General features: G+C 40.0%; 1 protein-coding gene across 2 annotated transcripts in view; it reads left to right on the top strand.

Annotated features, from left to right (window-relative positions):
* The window catches only part of LOC119040114 (broad substrate specificity ATP-binding cassette transporter ABCG2-like), an 87,941-nt gene that overhangs the window by 40,480 nt on the left and 24,769 nt on the right, over window positions 1-22,692 (top strand). For both annotated transcript variants that reach the window (XM_053666376.1, XM_053666377.1), the window contains exons 3-10: window positions 4,837-4,896; window positions 5,504-5,618; window positions 6,204-6,356; window positions 7,878-8,035; window positions 15,285-15,436; window positions 16,716-16,820; window positions 17,770-18,020; window positions 22,138-22,220. In XM_053666376.1, coding sequence (XP_053522351.1) covers window positions 4,837-4,896; window positions 5,504-5,618; window positions 6,204-6,356; window positions 7,878-8,035; window positions 15,285-15,436; window positions 16,716-16,820; window positions 17,770-18,020; window positions 22,138-22,220 — 1,077 coding nt within the window. The remainder of the gene's footprint in view (window positions 1-4,836; window positions 4,897-5,503; window positions 5,619-6,203; window positions 6,357-7,877; window positions 8,036-15,284; window positions 15,437-16,715; window positions 16,821-17,769; window positions 18,021-22,137; window positions 22,221-22,692) is intronic.

Here is a 22,692-nt window from a genome sequence, read left to right as displayed (position 1 = left end):
CTGCATCCATAAAAACTCAGTATTTATATAATCTTTTTATGGTTTAATTACTGTTGACATACAACATTCTGTTAGGTCCAGGTTTACAACATAGTGATTAGACATTTATATACCTTAAGAAGTGATTGCCCAGTAAGTCTTGGAGGACACCAGTGCTATCTTATTTACTCACATTTCTGGTTTAGGCATCTGTCACAAAGGTTGCCCCTTTTATTTGACATAGCATTTCTAATTTTTCTCCTATTTGCTGGCTTCAACTAAACAGAGCTACTGAGATGAGAGAAAGGTTGTTTTCATTCATCTCCCTTTTGACTTGCTTTTGATAGCACTGCCACTGTTGACAATAGTCACCGTATTCTAAGAAAGCAGATGAGCAGCTTGATTTTGTTTTTCCTGTGGACATTCTGTAATTTCATTTTTGAACTAGAACCTGATGTGCCCTGTGGGGGGAAGAAAATAAAATCTGACACTGAGAATTGAAAAAAGTGAGATTATACTATCTTATGAAAAATTATTCTATTATGCTTAGTTTGTACTTAAACCTAGTACATCAGTATTTCCTCATTAATGCTAAAGATCTATGCACAAAATGGTCCATTCCAGTAGGAATGTATATCATATAATCCTCAGGGAAATTCATTGTACTATTCAGAGATTTTTTAAATTAATAATTTATATCAAGTAATTTCAAACTTATCCCTTGTGGGAACATAACCCTTTTACCCAGATTTCCCACCTGGTTACCTTTCACTGTATCTCTTTAGAGAACCCATTATCATTAGTATTTTTTTGGCACCATTTGAGTGTAAGCTACTCATATGGTACTCTAACATTCCTAACTTTTCCAGTGTATATTTTTCAGAAACAAGGGCCCTCTCCTCTATCACCACTCAGTCATTGTCTGGGAGCAGCCCAGGGGATGCAAAGCCCGTAACAGGTGCAGTGGTGGGTCCTAGGGGGCTGTTGGTCACCATGCTCTTCATGTAGTAGACTGACCATCGCATCGTGTCTCCTTAGTCTCATCCAACCAGGTACTTTCCTGTCTCGCCCTAAGGGATGTTCACCTTCATTACCCCGTCATGCTGGTGTCTGCCAGCCTTCACCACGATGTCTCCATTTCCCTCTTTGTAATTAATGAGTATTATTAGGGAAGTTACCCTGACATCACTCCAAACCTTATTCTTCATAAAACCTGAACCCACCTACTTCAGCCCCCACTAAGGTCTCTTGCGTGAATCAGGAATAAATATCACTGTGATCGTTACCAAAGTGTGATTTCTATTTTTATATAAACTGGTTTGCATTCTACTAAGAGGAAAGAGCTTCATTTGTCACTTTCATTCATTTATTTATATCAGCATAGACTCACAGATTCACATTTTACCCAGTAGCCCTCAATACTAATGCATTATTACCATTATTTATTTTGATACTCCTGTTGTTTCAGATTTGGTCACTGGGAGACCTTTCAAGGGAGGTTTGTTTTTTTTTAAACTCATCCTTTCATCTCTTGGGTATTTTGTTGTCACAGCAGAGGATCCAGACTCACTGTGTGCTCACCCCACCTCAGACCTGGAATGAGCTGATGTTCCTTTCTGTGGGGTGTTGTATTTACAAAGCAAGATGTGGTGTTTGGAATGCTCATGGCTGTTGGGATGTCACAGCCCCTAGGCCTTCTCAGGGGACAGACGCAGGGAACATATGTACATACACAGGTACACACACATCTGAACCTTTTTATGTCTGTGTACATAGATTAAAACCCATGAGTTCTAATTTTGATCTGATACTCCAGGATTATTTCTACATTTCCACATTTGTAAAACATCTCAAAACCCCAAAAATCTGCCTCTCATTATTCTAACATTATTGCTGATTTTCCCAATGAATTTTCTTATTCTATACTATAAGCAGCCTGGCCACCCTCCAGCTGTGTCCTCTCTTCCCCCACCTCCCTTTGCAACCTGTGACTTTGCGTGCTGGCCATCGCTGCTCCTCCTCCCAGCATGTCCACCACCTTCACACAAAGAAGGAAAGAAAGGGAAGTAATAGAAGTGACTGATGTATATTCGGAACATGATTTATGTAGGAGTGTAACTAAGTGTTCTTTCCAGTCAGGCTATGCCTATTTTCCACAAGTTTTTTTTGTGCTTCTTGATACTTGTTTTTATTGAAAACATTCGACTTTCCTATAAGTAGATGTCGTTTATTAAAATGTGGAGACTCATTTATTCACCAAATTTGAATGTCTACTAGGAGCCTGACATTGTGCCCGGTTCTAGTGACAGAGGTATGCCCTCTCTTCTCAGCAATCTCCTAGTCCAATGGAGGATTCAGACAATGCAAAGACTGCACTGTGTTGTTCTACTGGGATGGAGGGGCTGGAAGACATGGAAGACCCTAACCCTAAACTGGAGCACCAGGGGAGGGGGAGGGAGAAAGGAAAGCCACCAGTGTGTGTGCTCAGGACAGGGCGGGGAAAGACAATGCTCTAGGCTATAGGGAGGACATTGCTTTCTCAGTATTAAATGAGTTTACTATTATTCACGAAAATGCAGTAGACAAGAGAAGAATCCTGTAGCTAGTTTTTATTTCATGTATTTAGTTTTCATTATAGAGCATGTGGTGCATGCTCTGGGGGTTGGGGGATGAGGAAGATGACATTGTTGGTAAGGTTCGACAATAGATTGAGGGAGACTTTCATGCATGTAAATGCTATAAAGCAATAAATAGGGGTGGGGAATGCACTGTGAGTGAAAGTGGGGTGAGCCAACAAGGGAATTGTAGACTTTGGATTATGACAGAGGTCAGCAAACGCCCTGATAGTAAATTATTTTCATTTGTGTAATACTACTTACCTCTGGCATTGTAGCATCAAAGCACTTCATTTTTGAAAACAGAAAACTTGACCACCTGTGGTTTGCTGATCCCTGGACTTGAATGCAAAGTCCACGAGGGCTACCACTCTAATTCTCAGCTGTGACCCATGTACACACACAGTAGACACTGAATAATTGTGCTGAGTGAATGGAGGGGCAATTAGCCACGGCTCCATCCTGAAACTCTTGTGGTTATGATCATCCATTACTGTTTTCCTTAATGCTAGAGTGAAGCACCAGAGGAAGCCCAGCTCAGGGACCTGTAAAATGCTTTGTCTTTGAATTGTTTTCCTTACACCAGCTTTTCACAGTCAGTTTTGGGTTAATCATTTAGGGATGGTGAGCCTTTTTCTGAGTAGATATTTAAAAAGCCTGGAAAGGTTTTCTGGCAATGAAGTCTCAGTGAACAACAAGCTTATCTGTGGTTACTTTAGAAACAGTTACGAGGTAGCTATTACTGCAGAAGGTACATTAAGAACTATAGATAAATGCACCTCAAAAGTTCACTCAACCATTAGCGTGTCTTATTGCATCAGGGGAAGAGGCCACTGAAAGAATAAGATAGTTTTCTTTTTTACAGCTCGTGCCTGATTCACGTAACTCCTTGTATTTGTCCAGTGTTTCAGTGAGAGGCGCCTCAGTTAGTGAGCCAAGTAGAAGTTTCCTTTCCCCATGGCCACGTTCGGCTGTTACACTCTGCCAGCTGCAGCACAACAGGCAGTAAATGCTGAGTCCTCCCGGATGGAAGTGCTGTGCACAGCTGCACAGTGAGGGTGATCACTCACGACTGTTGTGTGTCACAGAATTTGCCTCAGTGATAGTTGTTATCTGGGAATGAAATAGCCTTCTGCTTTGCACCTTCCACTGCAGTAGATACTGTGCTCTCTGGGAAATAAAGTGGATTTACCTACCAATTCCACAGTGAGAGGCTTAGGCACCAGGGTCTCGAAAGGACTTCCTCAGCCCTCCATTCAGTCTTCAAGCCTGTGTAACTTCAGGGGCCTGACATTCGTTCTCCTTGCCCCAGTGTGTTCTCCCTACCATTCTACTGGTTGCCTTCATGGTAAAACTCACACTACATTTTTTGTGTTCTTCTTCAGTCTCAGCACAGTCAACTATGACCTATTTTTTATACCTTCTTGCTCCGTGTCTGAATACCCTCTACCCTCAAACATCCATGTAATTTCTTTGGAACATACAGTGTCTACATCATGTCTATACGTCCTTAAATGTCTTCCCCAGTGGAACATGGCATCTCCCACTTCTAACCCAACAGTTTTCCAGTCTATCTGAACCTTTAGAAGAAAGAAAGTGATGTATTTTAGGGCATGTGTTTTACTTTGACAGATGAATTAAGAATTTTGTCAGGGTTTAAGAACTAGTGAGGTTTTCTTTTTACTACCTGGGGTACTTTTTTCTAGTTGCTAAATTTCACTGCAGATACACTGTTTCTTGGTCGGACTAGATTTGAGCAGTGAGAGCATTAATGCTGACGATTCTGGAACTCCTTTGACTAGTTAATTATGTCGGACCTGAGTAGGTAGCAAATGAGGTGACTTGAAATAGTTATCAACAGTACTACTCAAGACCTGTGGTGTACTTTACATTGTGAAAGGAGAAATTACTGTGACAGATGTTTTAGCAGAGTCTTTTACTGCCCGGAACTTTGCAAGTTTGTGTGTCCTTTTCCAAAACGTGTAAGTGGTTTAGAGAATAGCTGAAAGGAATGCAGAGGGACCTGAGCCATTTTTCATATGGGGGCTAAAGAGTGATGACATCATTTGTACACTAGACATTTATTAATTGTCAAGTTGGTTTCTTTTTCCTCCGGAAGTTGTTTTGTGCTGGTTTTCTGTCTCATTTCAACAACTTTCACTGAGTGTCTTAAATGCAGACCCTGCATTTTTAGAACTAGTTTTCAGCTGAACCAGTAAACCTGCTGTTTCTGTATTGACAGTGGGATCATGAGACCTGGCCTGAACGCCATTCTGGGACCCACAGGTGGAGGCAAATCTTCGTGAGTATAACAGAGAGGATCAGGGAGCTTTCCCTTGCAGTTTTCATGTGCTTTAAAGATCGCTTTGACGAGGGCAGGTGTTAGATGAATATTTGCTGCACATCTAGTCTTGCTCTAGGTGCTATGACCACATGCAGTTAGGCCAGCTGTGGTTCTGTCCTCAGGAGTAGGAAGTGTTATTAGGTAGCTTTACTAACAGTGGACATGATAGGTGATTGGCATACGCCTGTCAGCATTGATTTCAGCTAATGGTGGAAAAGGAAGGGCATGACATTGAAAGTGGGGAGAAGGAGCCAAAGGAATAAGGGAAGGCTTGAGTCTCAGCTAAAGCAGCACGTTACCTTCTGGGAGCCCAGAGTGCAGACAGCTTGGGGTGCTGGTTGGGAAGCTGGTGATGGCTCTGCTGACCATGCTTTGTTTTCATGTTTTGGGCTTTACCATAGTGTAGAGTTAACAAAAGGAAGCTGAGAATTAAAGTATGTCATTATAGTTGAAGCATGGAATTTCTTGATCAGTTAATTTTTTACTGGAGCAGAATTTGGATTCAGAGTAGCTTAGAGACATAGTCTCAGTGAAGAAAAAAACCAACATATTTGTGTTTTTATAGGTTGTTAGATATCTTAGCTGCAAGGAAAGATCCACAGGGATTATCTGGAGATGTTTTGATAAATGGAGCACCTCAACCTGCCAACTTCAAGTGCAACTCAGGTTATGTGGTACAGGTAAGTGTTCCTTATTTCTGCTTTAGACTTTTCCTCTTCTGTCTGGGAAAATGCCTTGACCAGGTCTCAAACCCTGCTGTTCAGTCTGCTCTCCACTGATCACACAATATGAGCTTTGAACCAACTTTATTTCCTCCAGCTTTTTCTAATCTCCCATAAGATATAGAGTAGTGTTAAATGAAAAGGAAGGAAGATACTAGAATATGACCCTTGTAAGGACAGTAATATCAAATCTACTTATCATTTTTCTGAAAGATATTGTTTCCTACCCTAATGTTCTCCTTCACTTAACAAAGTATTTGGCAAATCTTTGTGTAGGTGAGTTTGGTGATGTCTGCTAATAGCAACTATAATTATCAATGTTTTATCAGGTATGTAGATAGGGAATGAGAATTCTTTTATCAGGCTTTGTAGCTATCCAAATTGGAGTTTTTTGTATAATTTGTATAATTATACATCATTAGCCAAACTGTTCCCTTGGCTATGTTATTTTTGTGGATAAAGTTATATATTAATTGTTATATAGTAACAGAGTGGTATTACTAGAAAGACCTGATATGTCTTGTTAAAATCCATTGCCTTAAGGATGATGTTGTGATGGGAACTCTGACAGTGAGAGAAAATTTACAGTTCTCAGCAGCTCTTCGCCTTCCATCAACTATGACGAATCATGAAAAAAATGAACGGATAAACGTGGTCATTCAGGAGCTAGGTCTGGCTAAAGTGGCAGATTCCAAGGTAAGGTGGAAAGAACGGGCGGTACCATCACCAGCTGATAGGACCTCCCCTGTGAGGCCAGTGTGACTCTTATTCAGAAGTTTTCCATAATGTGTGTGGTCAAAAGTGGCTGCTTTCTGTAGTGATGAAAACAGTGACTAGTTACATAATAGAAAGGTGAATGTCAACCAGGAAAAGAAAATGCAACCAGGAAAAGAAAATGAAAAGCAATTGAATCCTGGAAGTGAAGGATAACAGTGTGGGCTCCCACAAACTCGTGTTCTCTGCAAAGGCCAGGTGCCCCTTCCATGTGATTGCAGCTTGTGCTCCTCCCCCTCCCCCACACTAAGTGTTTTGTTCAGATCTGTCCACTAACTTTCTTGCTTTCTGTTTTTCTTCTTTCCCTTGTAGCTTTTCTTCCTGTCTTTCCAGGGGACTTCATTCTGCTGCTTTGGAGGTATATTTCTGGAATTCATAAACAATGAATGAAAATCCCAGGAGTTTGGCTCTGGATGTTCATTTTGCTGTACTTTGTCTTCCAAAATTATCCTCAGTGAAATTAGTGTTTGTTTTTTAAATTGGTGTAGCATCCACGTTGTGTTCCTGTAGCCTTCTGTACAGGACTTTGTCTCCCATCCCTCCCTCCCTCTTTTGTTTCCTCCCTTCCTTCTGCTGATGCTACTGACAGACTGGCTTGTGCTGGGCCCCCTTAGGCTGTATAGATAACAGCTGTGGGCAGGAGAGGCAAAGTAAGTCACCATGTGGGTCGTGCGTGATCAGGAAGAAGAAGTGGGAAGAGTGAGTGAATGATTTAGAGTTGATGAAGAGACATGAAAGATTTGCTGGGAAGGCATTTGAAGCTTTGGGTGAAGATGAACTTTTCAGATTGTCACGGCTCTAGTTTCACCTCCCTGCAATATCCCTTCCTTAGTGGTAATGAAAATGGGGGTGTTCTGTGGGCTGTTGCTTCACGATGCTTTCTGACAGTCTTTTATATAAAGTGTATTTTGCTGTATTTTATTTGGAAGAAGAATTCTGAGCTTCTATCATTTACCACTTATTTCTGGTTGGGAGAACATGGGCTTTCTTCACTGCCAAGGCCCAGTTCTTGAGTTTACTTCAGGACTTTTTTTGGTGGGGGAGGAACGCAAGTGTGTAGAAGGTGAACACATTATGGATGCTTTTACCTATTCCTCTCCTGTCTTTAGCTCCCTTTTTGGACTTTGATTTGACTGTGTCAGAACCATGTCTGTAAGTTCTAACTTCTGACTTGACACTAAATATTTGACGTGACAAGGAACATACAGAATTGTGTAAAGCATGAGTATCATATCAGGCTTAGCCACGTACCAGCTCTAAACTGAGCCTCAGTTTAATTTAAGGGAGACCCATCTTTTCCCCCAGATACTCACTTCTTAGTTGTTCAGAATAAATGAGGACGTGAGATAAAACGCCTCTTACAGGGTTAGCCCATGTTGGGAGCTCAACAAACAACAGTGGCTGTGTTTGTTCTCATTCATAATGAGACCATTTGTGCCTTAGGTTGGAACTCAGTTTACCCGTGGTGTATCTGGAGGAGAAAGAAAAAGGACGAGCATTGGAATGGAGCTTATTACCAATCCATCCATCTTGTTCCTGGATGAGCCCACAACTGGCTTAGACTCAAGCACAGCAAATGCTGTCCTTTCACTCCTAAAGAGGTAAATGCTATGGGAACATTTTTCTTGCATTTGTGCAATGTCTGGTGGCCTGCTCTGTGCCAGGTATTAATCTTGGCACAGTGCATTGAACAATGAACACAACACACACACATTTCTTCCTTCTCATTTTGGAGCAGAACCGTCAGTCCACAAGTATAAGTTTTTGAAGAAGAATGAAGCAAGATAAGAGTATAGGGAAGACCGATGTGGTGGGATGGGGTGTGCCATATTGCATAGTAGGATGGTCAGGGAAGCCCTCAGTGATGTGCCATTTGAGCTTTGAGTGGTACCTGGTTTCCTGGGGGAAGAGAGTTCCAGTTGGAGGGAACAGCCAGTGGCCCTGAAGCTGACCGTGTCTAATGTGCTTGGAACTCAGGAGGCCAGAGGGGCTAGAACCCAGTGACCTATGGTGAGTGGGGAGTTGGTTCGTGAATTAGTTTGCTCTGGCTGCCATAACTTTTAACCACAAAGTGGGTGACTTAAACAACAGAAATTAGTTTTTTCACCATCTTGGAAACCAGCAAGTCCAAGATCAAAGTCCAAGGACTATTTCTTCTAGGCCTTTCTCCTAGGCTTGTAGTTGTCATCTCCCTGTGTCTTCACCTCATATTCCCTTTGTATGTGTGTCTTAATTACATCTTCTTGTAAAAACACTAGTTATTATTGGACTAAGGCTCACCCGTATGACCTTCTTTAGCCTTAATTACTTCTTTAAAAGTTCTATCTGCAAAAACATTCACATCACATCATCACAGAGATAATGGAGCTTAGGAAGTCAACATAAAATTTTTTAGGGGGTGGCATAATTCAGTTATTAACAATAAGAATAGGACATGTACCCTGACTAGAGTGGCTCATGGGTTGGGTGTTGTCCCACAAGCTGAAAGGTCACAGGTTTGATTCCTGGTGCATGCCTGGGTTGCAGGCCAGGTGTCCCTTTGGGGCTTGCAAGAAGCAACCAATCAATGTTTCTCTCACACATTGATGTTTCTCTCTCTTTCTTCTTCCCTCTCTTCCACTTTCTCTATAATAAATAAATAAAACCTTGAAAAATTAGAATAAGACATGCAATGGAATTGAGTGCGCATCAGATTATATGGGCTTTTGTAGGCCACTGTAAGAACTCTGGCTTTTACTGTCCCTAGGTGACATGGGAAGCTTTTAGAGAGTTTTACCAGGGAGTTGTGGCACTTATGTGGAGAAAAGACTGTACATTGGGCAAGAGTGAGTGTAAGGAAACCATTCAGGAGGCTATAGTAGCTCAGTTGAGATATTATTATGGGTTTGACTAGGATGGTAGGGGTTAGTGGTAAGAAGTGGTTGGATTCTTGATTTATTTTGAAGATAGGACTAATAGGATTAGCTTATAAAGTTAACATAGTGTGTGATTATTGAGAATGACTTCAAAGATTTAGGGCCCCAACAATGGAAGAATGAGTAAAAGGAATGGCATTTCTTTTTATCAAGAAAGAAGACTGTGAATCATGTTAATAGGAGAAATTTCCATATTTAAGTTGTTAACATTTTTTACATTATTTTTACATTTCTATCTTAGAGAAAAGTTTACAAAATTGTACAAAGAAATCTTGTGCGTTTTTATGTAGATTCCCCAACTCTTAGCATTCAACTGCTTTTGCTCTCCCTCTGTACTTGTCCTTCTCCACACCTACATCTTTTTTTAACATCTTTCCTGTCACCCCTAAATACTCTGGAGTGTACTCCAAAAATCAAGGACAGTCCTCTGTTAGCACCTTGTACCCTTCTCAGCCAGGAAATCATTTATACCATTGCTGCCATTCAATCCATAGACTACAACCAGACTTCAGCATCTGCCTGAGAAATGACTCATCTTCCCTTCTGTCTTAGATTCCTCTGCAGAAATCATCTTTTCAAAGCCTAATTGGTTTCTCAGTCTTCCTTGTATCTCACATTCTCACCTGTCATTGAGAGTACATTTTATGGGACACAGGCATATTCCTCATTTTGGAAAGCTCTAACCCAATCTTTTTCATGTTCTACTATGCCTACTAATCACCTGAGGTCTTGTTGAAATGCAGATTCTTCTTCTGCAGCTTGCAGTGGAGACCAAGATTCTCCATTTCGATGGGAGATGCTGATGCTGATGCCATTGGTGCTCAGTCCAGGCTTAGAGCAGCATGACTCTCACAACAGTCCCCTTCCTTCCTTCTAGTCCTTTACTATTGCCCACTAACTGAAGTTCCAGCTTCTCAATAAGGGGATTCATCATGGGCTTATTTAAATTTTTTATCTGAGAGTACATTTATAGAAGCTGGGGACAGCAAAATAAGGAAGGGATTAAGATAAAAGAAGCAATAGGAGAGAGGCCTAGGCAGGGTCCCTTTGGCTCTCCAGAAATGTTACAGGAAACAAATGAGCCAGGGTGAGGCTGCTATTGGCTCATTGAAAAGTCAGAGAAAAGGGGCCTTGGAGACAGGTTCAGGGGTTTTGCTACCCTCTGTTCCCCTGGTTGCATGTCCCATGGGGGCCCTCAGAGTTTAAAAAAAATTAGTACCTGATGGAGAGAAGAGCACAAGTGCACTTCAAGATAGGTACCCCCACAGGCTGATTTTTTAAGGCAGTCTCTTTTGTTAACTTCTCTTCTTTTCACCTCTCAGCCCAACTCTGCAATGAAACTGAGCTACTTCAGTTTCCTGAACACATTTTGTCATTGCACACTTAGTTCTCCATGTTCCCTCACCTCGCCTACTCTTTCTCTTCCTTCACAGGTTATTCCTGTTGGCTCCCTCACCACACTATCTCATATCATCTTCAGACTGGGAATGTAGTTTCCCATTTTGCTTACAAAGCATCCTCATTCTATTCTACATTATATTGAAATGATTGATTTACCAGCGTGATCCTCTTTGAGGCAGAACAAACTTATATACACTTCTAACATATATTAAGTGCTTTAAATATGCTTCAATTCAAGTGACTATATTAGTAAAATAGTTTAAATGAAACAGTTTTTGAATAGTGCTTTTGGTCTTTGTTTCTTTGACCAATAAGTAACGAATCCCATGTACAGGTAGTTTATGGATGTGTTGGCCATGGGCCCTGCTGTCCCAGCCCTGCCCTTTCTGTGACATTGTTGGCCAGCTGCTTACCCTTCTAAGCTGTTTCTTTAAAATAAAAGTTTAGTACTGTCGTTACTGTCAGTATTGCCATATTGTCCCATAACAATATTGTGAAAACTCAGATGCGATTATCTGTAAAGTATTAACAAAGTCATGGTAAGTATTTAGTAGTGTTAATTTTACAATAAGGACAGAAGAATGAACAACAATTTCTATAGAACCAGGAGACTTCAGTGATCAATAAGAATGGGACATACAGCTGTTGTGTTAATATTTAGTCCATAATAAGTTCTTGAGTGTACTTTCAAGTTACCTGGGTGCCTGTTAAAAATATGGATTCCCTAGCCCTGATTGGGTGGCTTAGTTGGATGGCCATACTTTAAAAGTTTGTGGTTTTGATTCCAGGTCAGGACACCTACCTAAGTTGTGAGTTTAATTACCAGTTAGGGCAGGTATGAGAGGCAACCAGTTGATGGTGCTCACATCGATGTTTCTTTTCTCTCTCTTTCTCTTTCCCTCTCTCTCACTTCCTCTCTCTCTAAAAACAATAAACATATACTCAGGTGGGCATCATAAAAAAAGAAGAAAAATATGAATTCCATAAATGCAGTAGGTGTGAGAAGACTATTCAAGTATCTGCAGTTTTTAATGAATGTTCTACTGGGTTCAGGACTATTCATGGGACACATTTTAAGAAACTTCTGTCTGTTTCTGGGCAAGATGGAGGTGTAGGTTGATACACTTTCCTTCCTCGCACAACCAAAAGAAGGATAACAATCAATTTAAAAACAAAAAGCAATCGAAACTGCCAGAAAATGTAAGGGTCCTACAAATAAGGAATTAAAGAAATGTTCATCCAGACTGGTAGGAGGGGTAGAGATAGGAAGCGGGCATGGCAAGAATGTGTGACAAGGTGGTGGCTGGTGGACTGGGGAGGATGAGAAGGCAGTTGGTAGACCATGATATCCTAAGTTTGCACTTGGATAAGCGGGAGGAACAACTGGGAGTGACACAGATCACAACCCAGGGTTCCAGCATGGGAAACTAAAGCCTCAGAACCTCTGGCTGTAAAAATCTGTGGTGGTTATAGTGGCAAGAGAAACTCCCAGTTTCACAGGAGAATCCACTGAAGGGGCCCACAGGATCATAGAACATGTGCAAGGCCACTCACTTGGGAAGCAGCACCTGAAAGGGCATAATCTGCCTGTGGGAAGAGAGGGAAGTAACTGAAAACGGGGCTAGAGCCGAGCAAGGGGCATTGCTCCCTCTCTGACCCCTCCCCCACAGACAGTACCACAGGTCAGCAAAGGGGGTTGCCCTGCCCTTGTGAATACCTATGGATCTTCCCCTTACAAAATAACAGGTGCAATGAGAAAATGAAATATGGTCCATATGAAAGAACAGATCAAAACTGCAGAAAAAATTAAGCAACAAGCATATAGCTAACCTATCAAATACAGAGTTCAACACATTGGTAATCCAGATGCTCACAGAAATGACTGAGTATAGATACAAAATAAACAAAAAAGTGAAGGCTATGAAATATGAAATAAAGAAAAATATACAGGGCACCAAGAGTGAAGGGAAGAAAACTGGGACTCACATCAATCAATTTGGAACAGAAGGAAGAAATAAACATTCAACCAGAACAGAATGAAGAAACAAGAATTCAAAAAAATGAAGAGAGGCTTAGGAACCTCTGGGACAGCTTTAAATGTTCCAACGTGGGACGTTTAAATCATTGAGGTGCCAGAAGGAGAAGAGGAAGAGCAAGAAATATTTGAAAAAATAAGGAAGGAAAACTTCCCCAATTTGGCAAAAGAACTATACATGTAAGTCCAGGAAGCTCAGAGAGTCCCAAAGAAGTTGTATCCAAGGAGAAACACACCAAAACATATCATAGTTAAATTACCCAAGATTAGAGACTTCCAGCCAAGATGGAGACATAGGTAGATACACTGTACCTCTGTGCATAATGAAAAAAAGGGCAACAAATTTAAAAACAAAAATCAACCAAAACTGCCATAAAATCTAACTGTGTGGAAGTCTAACAACCAAGGAATTAAAGAAGAAATGTTCATCCAGACTGGTAGGAGGGCGAAGACAAGCAGCCAGGGTGGAAAGGACTCATGACACAGTGGTGGCTGGAGGACCAGGGCTGGCCAGGTGGTGGCTTGTGAACTGGGAGGCCCCGTATTTGTGTGGGTATAAACTGTAAGGAACAACTGGGGGGTGAGATAGACCATGCAACCCAGGTTTCCAGAGTGGGGAAATAAAGCATCAAAACCTCTGACTGAAAATTCTGTGGGGGTTGAGGTGGCAGGAGAAACTTCTAGCTTCACAGTATAGGTCACTGGAGAGACCCATAGTGTCCTAGAACATGCACAAACCCACCAACCCGAGAATCAGCACCAGAAGGGCCCAATTTGCTTGTGGATAGCGGGGGAAGTGGCTGAAAGCTGGCAAGAGCCAAGTAAGCATAATTGTTTCCTCTCAGAACCCTCCTCCACATACACTGTCACAACGCAGCTATGAGGGTTGCCCCACCCTGGCTAATACCTAAGACTCCACCCCTTAGTGCATAATAGGCACACCAAGAAAAAAAATGGCCTAAATGAAAGAACAAGTCAAAGCTCCAGAAAAAGTACAACCAAGCAATGAAGAGATAGGCAACCTATCAGATGCACAGTTCAAAACGTTGGTAATTGGGATGCTCACAGAGATGGTTGGTATGGTCACAAAATAGAGGAAAAAGTGAAGGCTGTGCAAAGTGAAATAGAGGAAAATGTATAGAGAACCAACAGTGAAGGGAAGGAAACCAGGACCTCAAATCAATCAATTTGGAGCAGAAGGAAGAAATAAACATTCAACTGGAACAGAATGGAAAAAAAAAAACCCACAAGAATTCAAATAAGTGAAGAGAGGCTTAGGAACCACTTGGACAACTTTAAACGTTCCAACATGCGAATTATTAAGGGTGCCAAAAGGAGAAGAGGAAGAGCAAGAAATTGAAAAATAATTTGGAAACATAATGAAGAACACCTTCCCTAATCTGACAAAGGAAATAGACTTTCAGGAAGTCCAGGAAGCTCACAGAGTCCCAAAGAACTTGGACCCAAGGAAGCACACACCAAGGCACATCATAGTTACATTAGCCAAGATTAAAGATAAGGAGATAATCTTAAAAACAGCAAGAGAAAAGGAGACAGTTACCTACAAAGGGGTTCCCATAAGCCTATCAGCTCATTTCTCAGAAGAAACCTTACAAGCAAGGACAGCTGGAAAAAAGTATTCAACGTCATGAAAGGCAAGGACATTCATCCTAGATTACTCTTACCTAGCAAAGCTATCTTTTAGAATGGAAGGACAGATGAAGTGCTTTCCAGATAAGGTCAAGTTCATGAAGTTCATGATCACCAAGTTTTTGTAACACTAAATGTCAAAGGGACTTATCTAAGAAAAAGAAGATCAAAACTATGAGCAGTAAAATGACAACAAACCCAGAACTATCAACACCCAAACAAAAACAAACTAAGCAAATAACTATAACAGAAACAGAATCACAGAAATGGAGATCACTTGGAGCAATGTCAGTTAAAAGGGGAAAGGGGGAGAATAGGGTAAAAGATACAGGGAATAAGAAGCAAAATTGGCAGGTGCAAAATAGACAGGGGGAGGTTAAGAATAGTATAGGAAATGGAGAAGCCAAAGAACTTATGTGTATGGCCTATGGGCATGAACTGAGTGAGAGCTGGTAATGCTGGAGGGAGGGGGGTGTAGAGCAGAGGGGGAGAAAGGGGAGGAAAAAGGGGACAACTGTAATAGCATAATCAATAAAATATACTTTAAAAAAGTAAGTGGCCAAAATGCATTAATGAAAGACTGATTTTAAAAGTAACTCAAATACATGGTGGCTTAACTTTTTTAAAAAAGTAAAAAAAAAAAAGAAACTTTTGTCTTTCATAGTCTTTCATAACAACATTGAAAGACAATGCTTAACAGAGAGATGATATGAGATATGATGTTAGAGAAAATCGAATTGAACCATGAACAAGTGAAGTAAAGCAGGAATATGTTTGTTTTTTTTTTTTTACTAAGAAGTGCAAGTATCAGATGTTAAATTACTTATTACTTTCTCATCTTTACCTTAGGATGTCTAAAAGTGGACGAACCATCATCTTCTCCATTCATCAGCCTCGTTTTTCCATCTTCAAATTGTTTGATAGTCTCACGCTGTTGGCCTCAGGAAAACTAATCTTCCATGGGCCTGCTCAGGAGGCTTTGGAGTACTTTGCATCAGCTGGTGAGGCTGCCTTTTCCTTTGGTCGGGGGGGGGGGTGCTTTGCTTTGAGCTGTGAGGCTGCCTTTTCGTGCAGTGAGATCCTTCATTAACAGGGTCCTTAAAGAGAGTTGAGGAAGTGGATGGGAGTGCAGTTTGAGCTTTGCATAGACATGTTATGGGTTCCAGCACTCCTGAACACCCTTGGTCAGTTTGATGTTAGAATTTTTCTTCATTTTGCACCCCGTCTTGTTGTTTAGGACTCTTTCTTGTACTATTTCAGTATGAACACATACTCTGTGTGCACATAGGACTATTTCTGTTGGGCCCATATCAGTTCTGCTTCCCAGTTCTGATTCCCTTTTCCTAACAGTTCAATAAATATATTGGCCTCATAGGCAGTTATATGTCAGTTGAACACTTTTGGAAAGGCCTTGTACCATCCATTCCCCCAAAAAATATTAGTCTCCTTGACCAAATAACTGATCGGGTTATATCATTTCTATCCCCTGCATGGAATGTCAGTCTGCCTTGATGAAGGTTCCTGGAAATGCTGCTTAATGTTGTAGTAACATTAGATTGCAGATTTAGTTCTTGGGGGACATAAATGACTTACCAGGCAGTAGAATGGCTATTCCTGAGTCTGACTTTGGTACACCAACATTTCTGACAGTTCTGGGCAACCTGGTTTATTTGAGGTGGAATGCTATAATTTATTTTATGGTCCATGTAGTCTGCTTCATTTTACAGATATTTGGATATTATTATAGATGATTCTTCATGACTCTAACTATAGTTTTAAATGTTCCCTAGCTATTTTTTAAAATTTGTTTTCGTATAATCTCTGCCATTCAGAAATAATCCAGGACACTTGGGTATGGGGAATATAGGGGAGAGGAATCTAAAAGTCAAACTACTGGCCATGTTTAGTTCAGATGATCAGGCACAAGAAGTGAAGGTAAAGTGTTCAGGTGTACCATGCACATTACATCCTCTTGAGGATGCTGCTCTGGTGATTGGTTGTTTATTAGAATTATAGTAGCATGGGAGGTGATAGTTTGGACCTGAATTTAGCAGATGTAGAAGCCACCATCACTAAAGTGGGTATTGGCATGGTGGCGGTCGCTGGTGGTACCAGAGGACAGAACACACTCTGGGCTTCTCCCAAACACCATACTGCTGTGCCTTAGCTGCCTTTGGCATGATGCCTTGCTTTTAGGGGCATTAGTCCAAATTGCAGCTTTTTTTCTTTTTTAACATATATGTTGTTTTGCTTATGTATCTGATTTGCCTTATTTTGAAGGTCACCATTGTGAGCCCTATAATAACCCTGCAGACTTCTTCCTCGATGTCATCAATGGAGACTCCTCTGCTGTGGTGTTAAACAGAGAGGACAAAGATGGTGAAGGTATGCGCATCTGTCAAGATTCACAGATTATTGCCTAATTGAGTTGCCTGGCGTTGAGCAGTATGGTAGCTAATGGAAATGTGGCTTTGTGAATTTATATAACTACTGCTGCCTTCAGACACCAGTTGTTTTAGTCCATTTGAGGTAACAAGAATGCCACAGGCTAAGTGGCTTAAACAATAATCACTTATTTCTCAGTGTTCTTGAGCCTGAGCAGTCCATCATCAGTTGCCCGGAAATTTATTGTCTTTTGGGGCCCCACCAGCTGGCTCACTACCGTATTCTCCTTGTGGCCTCACATGGTGGCCACGGGGTGGGAGCTCTCTGGGGTTACTTTCATAAGGGCACTAATCTCATTCATGAGGGTTCCACCCTCATGACCTAATCACTCCTCAAATTCACCACCTTCAAATACCATCACATTGGGGGACTGGATTTCAGCATATGAATTTGGGGGGACTCAAAACATTTAGTCTTTAGCATCAGTCAATGCAGGTTGTCTTGTCTGTGAGTGCTGTGTTTTGGATTTAATTTATAATTGAGAATTTATATGATAGTGTCAGTTCTAAGGGGAGTTTTCATTAAAAATATGCTCAATTTATACAGTGTTTTGGTATAAGAAACTGAGCCATCTATGCATTTGCACATAGTAGAGAGCAAAGACTAGGTTTTATATTAAGAAATATAAATATGGGAAGATTTTTATTTTAAAAGACTCAGGGTACAAATATAAATAGCTAGGAAATGGTGTTTGCTTCATCCTTAGCATATGGAAATAGTCAAGACAATTAACTACATTTTTCTAATGTGTAAAGCAATGACAAATCTAATAATTTTGATATTCAAGTTAGAATTAAGTGTTAGGGAAGAATTTAAGAAAGGGATTCCAGAAAACTGGCCAAAGCAGTTACTTTATTAATATTTTCCTCTGTCCACTTTTCTTCCAAAGCCAAGGAAACTGAAGAACCTTCCAAGAGAGATACGCCAATCATAGAAAAATTAGTTGAGTTTTATGTCAACTCTGCCTTCTTCAGAGAAACAAAAGTTGAATTAAATCAACTCTCAGGGGTTCATAAAAAGAAGAAGAGTGTGGTCTTCAAGGAGATCACCTACGCCACCTCCTTCTGTCATCAAGTCAGATGGGTTTCCAAGCGTTCATTCAAAAACTTGCTGGGTAATCCCCAGGCCTCCATAGCTCAGGTAACCTGACCGGTTCTTCTGATTGTACTGTGAAATGTTCACGTGAGCATTAGATTCTAATATAAACTATTATGTCATTATATGTATCCTCTGCCAACACTTCTACCTCACTTCATTTGGGATACAGAAATAGTCAATAGAACAAATAAAACACAATCTTTTAACTATGCATAATGTTTTTAGTGGTTTTTTTGACTACCTGATTCAGAATTTTTATTGATTTAGACAAGTTGTAATAGATCATGATTGTACAGAATTTTTTTTTTCAAAAACAAAATAAAGGAATGAATGGTTTAGCCACATTTGGTAGCTGCACATGTTTATTTCCTGACTCGTTCAACAAGTCCCTGTTGAGCATGTGCTGTATTGGGGAGCTTGTACACAGCAGTGAACAAAATGAGTAAAAACAAAAATCCCTGCTCTTCTGGAACAAACTTTCTTACGAGGAGGGACAGCTGACACATTCCTAAGACATAAAATGTATAGTGTGGCAGAAGGAAAAATGGGCTATGGGGAACCTTTCAGCAGGGAAGTGGAGAAAGGAAGAGAGAGAGAGAGAGAGAGAGAGAGAAGGAAATGAGAGGGGAAAGCAGGAGAGAGGGTAAGGGGTTGGTTTGCATTTTAAGTCAGGTGGTCAGGGAAGCCTTCACCTGGATGTCAGTGAGTGCACCTGAGCATGTGAGGGAAGAGCCTGTGTGCAAAGGTTGTTCCTTATCTCTGGCCTTCTGCACTTAGGGGTTCTGATCTGGGAGACACCAGGCACCTCAGTCAGTTTGCAAAGAACACAAAGGTGGTGAGCAAGCTTGACTTGTGTTCTACAGTAAGGCTGTTGTTCACTTGCAGATGAAATTTCTCTTCATTAAGATGAAATCATGTGCTTTTCTTTTTCGGGCTGAAGCTGTTGAGTTGTTGACTATTCCTCCTGTATGGTTTTTGTTTTTCTCAAGTCCACCATCATACAAAACCCTGGTATTTTCAGTTTGGTGGTCCATCATTTCTAAGGATAAAGCCAGTTATTTTGGAGGTTGTTAATTTTATTACCAGTCATTGAATTTCTGTTGACTACTAAAAAGTGACCCATAGTTGGGTCATTTAATGAACCTTTTCTAGTGAACCATTATTGACATATTAACATGTATAGCATAATTTCCATACTTCAGCATTGTTGCCTTCTAAGTGTTGATACTGAGAGTCTAGATTCCTCTTTGAGATGTACTGCTAATTGCTCCAAATTTTGTTCATATTTGTTATTTGACATTTCTGTCAGAGCATTAGTAGTTTTGTGTAGCACCTATCAAGGGTAAATTTTTATTTTTTTAGAGTGGATTTGATGTCATTTGGAAACAAGTCTGGTGAATCAGGTGAACCTGGTTGCTCACTGATCACCAGCGAGATGGTGTAGTGGACTTCATTCTGTAGTGTGATTTATGCATCATGTTTTTGACTTGGAAAAGAACTCCAATTTCTCTTGTCTCTAAAAGTGGCTTATAAGTGTCATGTCCAGATCACATATATTATAGTTCTGGTCAAGGTGTGATTAGAGTGTGAAACTCTTTCTAATATACCACAGTCCTGCAGCTTTTGGTGCTAGGCTTCCTTCAGCTGCAAACCCCAGGCCTAGTACCTGCAGGTCACATGTTCAGACTCTTCAGTGAATTCATTCCACTGAAGGAATTCCAGCAATGTTCAGAGCCCTGGCAATCTCGTAGAATAAGGATAGAACCTTGCATCTCTGAGCATCTGAATGAGGGGGTGGTATGGCTCTTGTTTAGATGTTTAAATACTAGAATATTAATTTTTAGCAGGAGTAGCCAGACCTTTTATATATGGACCAAATAGTAAATGTTTTAGGCTTTGTGTGCTATGAGGTCTTTGTGTCAGGTTGTCAACTCTGCCATTTCACCGAGAAAGTGGCTAGAATAACGCAGAAATAAATGAGTATGGTTGTGCTCCTATTAAACTATTCATAGATGGTATAATTTGAATTTTAGAACTATTTCATGTGGCAAGAAATATTTCTTTTTTCAAAGATTAAAAATTGGTAAAAACTGTTATCTCATGGACTGGACAGAAATCAGTGATGAACCCTTTTTGACCTGCAAGTCATAGCTCTGTGACCCCTGGTTTTAGGTTTTTAAACTGGCATGTATGTCATTTGCTTTTCTAAACATTTGCATGTTTATCTATAAAAACATTTTATGGTTTCTTGCTGCTAAATCATGTACCTATAGTCTTATAGCTGTACTTCAGTTTGAACTTGTCATCTATTCAATTTACACTTTGCTTTTGAAAATGCATTTATGCAGAGGTTGTATTTGGAAGTTCTTGGATCAATTAGATTGTCTATATAAGAAGATTTAATATTCATTTAATGTGCCAAGGGTCTTCTGATCAAATCCATTTGGAAAAGTTATCATATCTCTTGGAGATTCATCATTTCTATTAGCATAGTAAACATTTAAGTATGGATTAAATTTTGTAGTTTTGGCCATAAACATTTCTCAGAGCTCACCTTGAGAAATGTTGGTAAATACGTTAGAACAAAGATAAAAGCACATATTTAGGGGGTTTTTTTCTGTACAAAATGAAGGCCTGATGCACAGATACACAGGTAGGGTTTCTTTGTGCATTTTGTTATGCAGTATTTACTTTGTCTATTTTCTTTTTAATACAAGAATGAATAACATAGACACACCTGATACAAGTATGACAGTGTTGCTGGATCAATCATTTTGTCAGTATATTTGAAAGCTGACTTTGAAAATACTTTTAGAGCTTGGAAATTTTAGGTGACCTCCTAATGATAATGCTAATAATCGGGTGGTCTAAAATACCAAGTTTCAATGCAAAAGAAACAGAGCATGTGGAGTGTCCAGTTTAGAAAGTTATAATATTCCCACTGTTATACTTTGTGAAATTGTGGACTTGTGTATATGCTTATGCACACATGTCGATGGAATCATCATCACTTGTTTAGGAAACTTGATCTGTTGGCATGAACTCCAGTGTGTTCTGAGGGCAATCAAAATATATCAGGGTAAGAGTTTTTTTCAAATTTTTAATGTCTTATTAACAGTGGAACTTTTAAAGGCCATCTCTAATGATTTCTTTTTTCTAGACAGTGCTCCTCACAAACTAGCCTTCACAAATCATGGTTCTGTTTTTCAGCTTGGTTTGCTTCATGTCTAAAGTGTGCTTGAAAAGTTACTTAAAGTCTGGATACCATTGTGCTGTTGTAATACCAAGATTTTTTTTTAACTTTGAAGGTTCCAGGATACATAGTGGGATGTATTCTTTTGATTACTGTTTCTTATATTTTACATTTCATATCATGTAAAAGTACAGTAAATAGAATTTTCTTAAGTAAATTATGTGATAACAACTCAACCCTTTCCTTATGGAAGCGTTCTTAAGAGATGGTTTATCAGTCTTCAGGACAAAAGTGATGCTTATTTAGTTTTCCTTGGACTCATCAAACAGACTAAGTGAAGGTTGTAAGAGTGGGAAAGAATTGGCAGCTTACTTCTGATGTGGGCTGTAGGCCCTACAGGCTGAGGTTGCTGGAGAAGTAGTGACAGGAGATTGCATAACGGAAGCACTTGGGTGCCCTCAGAGAAAGCGGACTAAACGCTTTGGTGGTAGTGACAATGTACTTTTCCACGCAGGCGTGGGGACTCCCCACGCCCCCACCTCATAGATGGGCCCCTGGTTACTGCTACTTCCTTATGGTACAAATTCCATTGTTAGAAATTAGGTTATGTGTAGTTTATAAATTGTATTTATTTTTGTGTGCTTTAAAAACTATATTTGTTTTTAATGTTAAGAATATTTTTAATATTTTGTTGTTGCTCAAACCTCTTGAAATACTATACAACTATGCATATTCACTAGTAGTCTACTTCATTCTCCTTCAGTCTCCCCAACACGCAGATAAATTAATTTTTATTTTAATTTATAGGGCAGTCTAATAACATGCACTGTTTTATATTTTCCCAAGGACTTTGGCCAAGTCATTTAAAGTATCTATCTTAAGGGAGTGATTTCTTTATTGTAAAAATAAATGGTGTATAAAGTTTTTACCTTTAATTGAAACTCCTTTTTTTTTCTATTTGAAAAGGTAATCGTAACAGTCATCCTGGGACTGGTTATAGGTGCCATTTTCTATGATTTGGAAAATGACTATACAGGAATGCAGAATAGGTGAGTGCATTTGGATCTTGATTTTTAAAAAGAGCTGTTACTTTTTCTAAAGTTTTAAGAATCCATTAAGAATTTCAATTTCAGAGAAGTACAGGATAGATTGAGAATAAGTTAGTGAATTGAAAGATTCATGGAAGGGGAAATTTTCTTATATGGCCAGAAATAGTTCAGTCATTGTTAACATAACAAAAATGGTTTACACTACATTGATGTAACCTGGCAGCTGAGGAGAGTGGACTGGGATGTGCACGCATGAACAATGATGACTTCACTGTACTAGTCAGTGGGAGTGGTAGATGCTGTTGAGTGAGCATGTGTACTATGTAGCCATTGCATTCAAAATGACTGAGCAAGTAGAGCAATGAATCTCCATAAAATTTTGCATTAAGCTTGAACATTTCTCCGTGGAAACTATTTGGATGATTCAGAAGTTCTTTCAGGGATGTTGCAATTAGTGTAGCACAAATAAAAA

The sequence above is a fragment of the Artibeus jamaicensis genome, unplaced genomic scaffold, assembly GCF_021234435.1.
Source record: "Artibeus jamaicensis isolate MK-2021 breed Jamaican fruit bat unplaced genomic scaffold, CSHL_Jam_final contig_452, whole genome shotgun sequence".
Taxonomy (NCBI): domain Eukaryota; kingdom Metazoa; phylum Chordata; class Mammalia; order Chiroptera; family Phyllostomidae; genus Artibeus; species Artibeus jamaicensis.
This window is presented reverse-complemented; position numbering and strand designations above follow the sequence as displayed.